The 8997-nt window shown below is 38.0% G+C and overlaps 1 protein-coding gene across 1 annotated transcript; it reads left to right on the plus strand.

Moving 5' to 3' along the window:
- The first annotated feature begins 4198 nt into the window (after window positions 1–4198).
- On the plus strand, window positions 4199–5154 carry LOC102729425 (olfactory receptor 6B9-like). Its single transcript, XM_031027477.1, is given in 2 exon segments — window positions 4199–4364; window positions 4367–5154. Coding segments are annotated over 2 exon segments (954 nt in total).
- Window positions 5155–8997: the final 3843 nt, after the last annotated feature.

Raw genomic sequence — 8997 nt, forward strand, 5'->3', positions numbered from 1 at the left:
TCCATCATTTGGTCTTCTATATCACTAATTCTCTCTTCTGCCTCATTTATCCTAGCAGTTAGAGCCTCCATTTTTTATTGCATCTCATTAATAGCCTTTTTGATTTTGGCTTGGTTAGATTTTAGTTCTTTTATTTCTCCAGAAAGGGTTTCTCTAATAACTTCCATGCTTTTTTCAAGCCCAGCTAGTATCTTTAAAATCATCATTCTGAACTCTAGTTCCGACATCTTACTAATGTCCATATTGATTAGGTCCCTGTCAGTTGGTACTGCTTCTTGTTCTTTTTTTTGAGGTGATTTTTTCCATCTTGTCATTTTGTCCAGAGGAGAATAGATGAATGAGAGAACAAAATGCTAACAGGGTAACAACGACCCCAGAAAAATATACACTAAATAAATCAGAAGAGACCTGAAACCGGGGGAAAAGAGAGGAAAAGAAAGAAAAAAGAAAAAGATAAAAAAACAGAATATGATCAAATATGATCAGGCTGGTGCATAGATCAGTGCCACACACTAGATTTCAGGCATATTTTGCTTTATTAGAAGAAAGTGCCTCCCAAAATTTTAAAGAAAGAAAAACTTATATATGTACAATAATAAGGGTAAATATGATAAAGGGATGGAATATGACTGTACAGATGAAAATTATAAAAGATTTTATAAAAGTAATTGATAAGTTGGTTGAAAAAAGAAAGAAGAGGAATTTTAAAAAAAAATGGGGAGAGAATGTCATCAGGCAGAAGACTAGAACAAAGCCATACAGTAGATATTAGGGTATATTTTGGTCTGTTAGAAAAAACTGGATGCCAAAATTTTAAAGAAAGAATAATACACACCAAAAATAAGGTTAACTGCTATGAAGGGATAGAATATGACTAAAAATGAAAAAAAAAAAAAAGATTTTTTTAAAAAAGGGATTGGGGCGCCTGGGTGGCTCAGTGGTTAAGCGACTGCCTTCAGCTCAGGTCATGATCCCAGGGTCCTGGGATCGAGTCCCGCGTTGGGCTCCCTGCTCTGCAGGGAGCCTGCTCCCTCTCCCACTCCCCCTGCTTGTGTTCCCCCTCTCGCTGTGTCTCTCTCTGTCAAATAAATAAATAAAAAATCTTTAAAAAAAAAAAAAGGATTGATAAGATGTTGGTTGAAAAAGGGAAAAAGAAAAATTTAAGAAAAAAGAAAATTAATTAAAAAAATTAACTTTGAAAGACTAAAGAATCATGGGAAAAAAGCCATGAATTCTATGTGCAGTATTCCCTTAGCGCTGGAGTTCTGCCGTTCTCATTGCAGTAAACTTGATCTTGGCTGGCTGTTCTCGCTGATCTTCTGGGGGAGGGGCCTGTTGCCGTGGTTCCCAAATGTCTTTGCTGGAGGCGGAATTGTCCCGCCCTTGCAGGTCCGGGCTAAGTAATCTGCTTGGGTTTGCTCTCGGGAGCTTTTGTTCCCTGCAAGCTTTCTGTACAGCTTTGGAGGACGGGAAAGAAAATGGCAGCCTCCCATTCTCCACCCTGGAGGAGCCGAGAACTTGGGGCCCTACTCCTCAGTGAGCCCCAGAGAAAAGCAGTCAATCACTCCCATCTCCCCGGTCTCCGACCGCACTCCCTGCTCACCTGGCCTGTGACTGAGTGTTTCTATCTCTGGCACCCAACTCGGTGTGGAGTCTCCAAACTCAGCAGATCCCTGTGGTGCGCTCCCACGCCGCTCCTCCCGCGGGAGGAAGGGGAGTCTCCCCAGATCTGCCACTTGTTGGGTCTCTGCTGGAGGAGCAGTGACCTGACTGTGCCACGGATCACGGTTTATGGCAACCCCGAGCTGAGAGCCCGTGCCTCAGCTCCATCTCTGCAGCCGGCTTCCCCGCCCCAATACCTGGGAGCTCTGCTGCACTCAGGCACCCCCGGTCTTCCTGTGACCCTGAGGGTCCTGAGACCACACTGTCTCACGAGGGTTCCACCCCCCCTGCTTAGCCACTGGAGCAACGTCCCTCAGTGGAGCCAACTTCTAAAAGTTACTATTTTTTGCTCCGCTGCTCTATCACTTGCCGGTAGTGGCTGAAGGAGGCTCCCTCCCCTGCCGTCTGTCTTCCCGAATATCACCTCAGATTCACTTCTCCGCATGCATCCTACCTTCCAGAAAGTGGTTGCTTTTCTGTTCAGAGAGTTGTTGCTATTCTTTTCTTCGATCTCCTGTTGAGTTCATAGGTGTTCAGAATGGTTTGATCCCTATCTAGCTGAATTCCTGGGACCAGATGAAATTTAGGTCTCCTACTCCTCCGCCATCTTGCTCCTCCCCCCTTGAAGTTTTCTTCATGCTTTAGTACACTCTGAGTATTGGGGCTCCTTTTGTCCATGGCAAGTCACTTATTATGTTACTCTTTTGTTTTCTATGATTCCTAGAATATCAGACATGAATGAGTATGCATTCACATGTAAAAATTCCTTCACAGTCTTGTTTTGTAATTGTTCCAATTTAGGCTAGGTCTTCCATACTGCCTCAGGATGGGCAAAAATGACCTCCCCGAGAGAGTTGTTAAAATTAATTAAAGGAAAATTATTTTTAGTGGAGAAAGAAGTCAAATTTGAGTTCTATTTTACTGTGGTACTTTTTCAACACATATAACCAACTACTTTATTGGAGATCTAGGGGCTTTGGCCCACACAGTATATAACAAATCAGAAGTCACTACTAAACATCTAGAAAATTCCATATCTTGTGCTTTTCAGGTCCCTAAATTCTGCCTTTCCCTTTCCAGGTCATCTCTATTGGTGTCCTTGAAAAATATGTTTCTCTTTTCAGATTAATTTTATTTATAATGTCAAGCAAATTTTTTTTATTGGGTTCTTTTTTCCCCTTTTTTAAAATTTTAAATTCAATTAGCCAACATAATAGCCAACATCATTAGTTTTTGATGTAGTGTTCAATGATTCATTAGTTACATGTAACACCCAGTGTTTTAACTTTTATCTCTACTTTTCTCTTTCTTCTATCCCCACTTGTGAAGAAAGTATTTTTAAATTTCAATTCTCTCTTCAGATCCTATTGTGCCCTAGGAAACCCAGGACTCTTCTGAGTTGTTGAAGTTCCTTACTCTCCACTCTCAAGGCGGCTCCTTAAATGCAACTTGTGCTCAGCAGTGTCCATATTGAGGAGAAGTTTCAGAGTCAAGAAGTAAGATAGAATTAATCAGGTAACATTTCTGGCAGTATAAAAATTTTGAACGAGTCTTTGGAGAGGGTATAGAAGAAATGTACAAATTAATTTGAGATCAAATGTGAACTATTTTATATGTATATATACAACTATTATATATATATATATATATATAACTATCATTATTACTATGAGGAGCCATCTAAAAAATCAAAATGTATTTAATTACTTAATAGAGCAGACATTTCTTCATTCAATTTTTTTTTAATTTTTTTTTTAAGATTTTATTATTTATCTGAGAGAGAGAGGGATAGAGCACACAGGGGGAGCAGCAGAGAGGGAGAAGCAGGCTCCCCACTGAGCAGGGAGCCAGATGCGGGGCTCGATCCCAGGACCCTGGGATCATGACCTGAGCCGAAGGCAGACGCTTAACCATCTGAGCCACCCAGGCGCCCCTTCATTCAATTTTTTAAGCCATGGGCCTAAAAATAGGCAACTAATTGTTAAATAGTTTTGCCAGCATTTTCAAGAGACATACTATAATAGCCAAGGAGTAGGCCAAAGTCAGAAATTCTCCTATCAGGAGGGTGTTTTCCAGTTAGTATTCTGCTTTCATTTTCTCCAGAATTTGAACTACTCTGCTTCCTTGCCTTGCCCTAGACCATCCTTGGCACTTATTCTGATCATGATGGTTTCCTGCCTTATAGCTGCTTGTGAAATCTGGAAACACGCTGATAAGGAAAGTATTTACTCCTAGTACTACCTGAAGACCTCCTTCTGACCGAGATCTGAAGGCCTAAATCCTGAATCTGACTTCATGATTCTGCTTTGAGATTCTTAACTTTGTGTCTTTGGTGGATTTATTTTCAGGTCCTGTTCTAATGTCTGGAGAGGATCTTGTGGCCTCTTGTGACTCTCAAATCACACCCCAGGACCAGATTGTGGCACTAGGGTTAAGTTTAATGATAAAGTACCTATAGTCCGAGGGCACCTTGCTGCTAATGTGGATCTCACTAGCGCTATTTTCATTAAATCCTTTGTCTTTTGGTGTCCTGGCCATGTCAAAGGAAAATATCACCCATATTAGTGAATTCATCCTGGTGGGCTTCCCTACTTCCCCTTGGCTACAAGTTCTGCTTTTCCTCCTCTTCCTCATCACCTACCTGTTTGTGCTGTTGGAGAATTTGGTCATCATTCTCACTGTATGGATCACTGGGTCCCTGCACAGCCCATGTACTATTTTCTGGGCACCATGTCCTTTCTGGAGACTTGGTATGTATCTGTCATAGTCCCCAAGATGTTGGCTGGATTCCTACTTAGTCCCAATACCATCTCATTCCTGGGATGCATGATCCAACTCTATTTCTTCATCTCACTTGCCTGTACTGAATGTGTGCTCTTGGCTGCCATGGCCTATGACCATTACGTGGCTATATGTTGTCCTCTTTGTTATCCAGCCATGATGACCACAGGATTTTGTGTGCAGCTGACAATCAGTTCCTGGGTGAGTGGCTTCACCATCTCCATGGCAAAGGTATACTTCATCTCCCAAGTTGCTTTCTGTGGCAATAATACCTTGAACCATTTTTTCTGTGATGTTTCCCCCATCCTCAAACTGGCCTGCATGGACTTTTCTATGGCTGTGATGGTAGACTTTGTGCTAGCCATTCTCATCCTTGTGTTTCCTCTCTCAGCCACTGTCCTTTCCTATGGCTTCATTGTCTCTACCATTCTGCACATTCCCTCAGCCACTGGGCAGTGGAAAGCCTTCTCTACCTGTGCCTCTCACCTTACAGTGGTGGTCATCTTCTATACAGCTGTGATCTTCATGTATGTCCGACCTCGGGCCATTGCTTCATTCAATTCTAACAAATTGATCTCAGCCATATATGCAGTCTTTACTCCAATGCTCAACCCTATTATCTACTGCCTGAGGAACAAGGAGGTCAAAGATGCCATCAGAAAAAGCATGTCAAGTGGCCAAGCCCTTTTCTTGAAAGATTCTCTTTGCTAAAGAGATTTAGACATTCCTTCTCTTTTCATTTGACTTAACCTCAAAACACACTTACATTAGGTGAAAGTCTGCATTTTTAAACATACTGACTTAGTACACAATTAAAGGATAAGAGGCCAGATATCAAAGAAAATCTCCTTTACATTCAGGATTTAATTAAATGCTTCCTTTTATAATGCAGTGAGTGAAATAACCAGAATTTTATGAGACATGCATTGGTATTGGAGTTATAAAATAATTTTATTTTTATGAAGATGCTAAGAAATAATCAGTCATTATCCAACTAGTTTTTAGAGTTCTATTGGTGAGATTTCTCCATTTTGATTTTGTTTTGTTTTAAAAGCCCTCTCTGTCTTAGGAGGAGTACACAAAAAGAGGTTCTGCAATCATCAATTTTATGGTTAGGATCTGTTTATTGCTTCCTAGAAGGCTAGGGGCCTGATTCCTTTTATAATAATTGATGATATCTCACTGTAATTACTTTTTTGAATTTAAGGAAATATAAAAGATAACTCCTTTTAGGATGTAATAGAAACACCATAAGATAGACAACATGGCAGAGAGAAAACAAGATTAATATACATATGTGTGTATATATATATGTGTGTGTGTGTTTGTGTGTGTAGTTATATATTATTATATACAATATTTATATATAAAATATATAATTTTATAATACAAAAATGTATACATAATGTAGAAGTTCCAACAAATTGTATGTATAATATATAATTTCATGCTTAAATTTTCTTCCCTCGTTGGAATTTCTACATATATAATTGTTTTAGATGTAATAGAGTCAGCAGCTAGACCTTCAGAAAAACTAGTAGCAATTCATTAAAGCCCATTCCTTTTCAAGTAAAGAAAGCATTGACATTGACAAGAGGTCATAAAAGTGCTTTTGCTTAGATGGTACTTGGCCTGGATGTGCAGGATTTTCCCTCTTCTCATTTGTTTTCCTTTTGATTTTAGAAGGGTGGATGCAATATCTTAGTATATGCTTTCATTCAGCCATTATAAAATGATAGGAGAGATAGATTCTGTCTGGCTCAGCAACAATACTGGATGAGTGAATTAATGAAATATAGTCTGCCAAGAGTTTAAGGATTGCAGGCATACTATTTTACCCCAACCCTTTGGAAACCACATTTCATAAGTTTTAATTGGGTTATTGATTTAAATACCCTATTTGCTTTGTTTTGACTTTATTTACATTGTAACTACATGGTCTTCCCATTTTGTATTAAGTTTTTGTATACGGTCACATGAGATTGTTTTAATTTATTTTATATAGATTATTATATTTTATAGACTGTGGTAGTTTCCAATTTATCTAAACCTGTTACAGTCTCCTGGCCATCATTTCTTTAGCCTAACAACTGTATATTCATAATGATATATACCATTTTTCTTTAGTCAAAAAGAAGGGTTATGGGCCATGGCCTTCACACAGGTACTAAAAATAATACAAGATGCTCTATTTTGAATCATAGAATTTCTTAACCCAATGTTAGAATTTTCTAGTCTTTTTATCAAAAGAGAGCAGTGTTATGCTATATATATTTCTGCTCAAAAATCATTTGTTAATTCCTAATAGACAATTAATGCTATTTTGAAATCTCACAAGATTATTTTTTATTCTTAAAATTCACTTCAATTCTGGTTAAGCAGCCCTGTGGTCATTTATTGTTATAACCTCAAGTATCATCTATATTTCTAACCTGACCTTCCTTTTCTAGTCTAGACTGTCTGATTTTCAAGTTTTCTATATAGCCATTAGATCATTTGTTATACAAATCCTCTGTGAACTTACTTCTCTTCTACTTTATTTGATGAATTTGATTTCCAAGAAAGTTAACTTACTATTTCCATACAGTGCATTGTTTTCTGCATTGTTTTCTCCATTTATGATGTGTTTGCTTTTCATATTTCTCTTTTTTTTCTCTTACTTTAATATTTAAAATACTTTACTTTTAAATGTTTAAAACATTCAGAAAGTAGAAAAATAGTAAAATTAACTTCATCCACAACTCAGATTTTAAAAATTAAAGATCAAAAGCTGTATGTAATTAGATTTTATAATTATGCTACATATTTAATGTTGTACTCCAGTTATATTACTTTATTCAAAACTGGAAGAGTAGCATTCAAAAAGGGAAGACAGAATGACCTGTAGCTGAGTAAAAATCTGCAGAGAAAGAGATGGATAGGAAAAAGCTATGATTTTCCTGGACAACCATCAGACAGTGAACCAGCAAGAAAGTAATAGATAAATTGTCAAAACTGAGAGTAGCAGGAAGTTTTCCAGATGACTAAATTGGTAAAATTTTCCCTTTATTGCAGAAAAGTTTGTATTGGATGTACAAGATAGACTTCAACCAAACAGAACCAGTAGGAGATATAAATTAAGAGATTTATTATGTGGAGCTGACTTATCCAGTTGTGGGGGCTGGCAAAGCAAATCTGAAATGTATAGGTCAGGCTGTCAGAAAGGGCAGCCTGGAAGTCTCAGGCATGAGCTGAAGCTGCTTCCCCACAGGTGAAATTTCTTTTTCCTCAGGGAAGTCTCAGTTCTGCTCTTATAGCCTTTCAACTGATTGAATCAGGCTCCTCTAGATTATCTAGAATAATCTTCCATACTTAAAGTCAACTGATTATAGACTTTAATCACATCTACAAAATGCCTTCACAGCAACACCTAGATTAATGTTTGATGGAAAAACTGGGGACTTAAAGCCTAGCCAAGTTGACACAAAAACTGACCACCACAGTCCATCTCTTGTCAACCTGGCACTCATACACATCTCTTTAAACCACACAATTTCCAAATCAAGACAAATACAAAGTCACACTTCCATCTACCACAATACAACTATCCTGTGTAAAACTGAAAATATGCTAACCCTTGCTCCAGAAGATGCAAAGTCCTTGGAGAATGTTTGCTCTTCTCCTTTGATATCTTATAACTTAAATATTGTGATATAAAGTTAATTTATTAATATATCTTATGTTAGGTGGTACAGGGATAAAGAAGATAAGAAAATGAAAACATATTTGTGATATATATAGATATATGTATATTTATATACCAAATATTATGTGTGAATAATTCATAATAGAAGAAATACTAATAACTATTAAACTATTACAAATCTCATTTCATTTCTGCAACTGCTCACAGGGTCTTAAGTAGTATTTGTGATTGACTTCTTCAACCACCCATGCCATATTCTTTTTGTTCTCAAAAAGCACCTCAGTGAACCGTGAGAGACTGTGGACTCTGAGAAACAAACTGAGGGTTCTAGAGGGGAGGGGGGGGGGATGGTTTAGCCTGGTGATAAGAGGGCACGTATTGAATGGAGCACTGGGTGTTATATGCAAACAATGAATCATGGAACACTACATCAAAAACTAATGATGTAATGTATGGTGATTAACATAACATAGTTAAAAAAAAAAAAAGCACCTCAGTGGTTCATAGTTCTTTGCCAGGTAGGGTAACCCAAGACTTCATTTCTGAAAGGTCTGAGCCATTAGAAGTACTGCCTGAATTAGATTGTTATAATTTTCCATTAACTATAATCACAGTCATGGTAGTTCTAAGAGATACTCAAGAGATCTCTTGTATCCCAGACATATTCTTCCTTACCTCCATTACATAGTAGCAACCAATTTCCCCTTGGATCAGAATCAATCACCTATTGATTTAGAGACACGAGAGACCAAAGTGGTCAGGTGGCAGTCTCAAATGACAGTTCAATGAAATTAGTGTATCTCCTAGTGGAAACATCCCTTCTTTTGGAACTAAGACCTCTAGACCAGAAAAGTCACAGGGACAGGAAG

The sequence above is a fragment of the Leptonychotes weddellii genome, unplaced genomic scaffold (assembly GCF_054177405.1).
Source record: "Leptonychotes weddellii isolate Sample4059 unplaced genomic scaffold, ASM5417740v2 HiC_scaffold_885, whole genome shotgun sequence".
NCBI classification, from domain to species: Eukaryota; Metazoa; Chordata; class Mammalia; order Carnivora; family Phocidae; genus Leptonychotes; species Leptonychotes weddellii.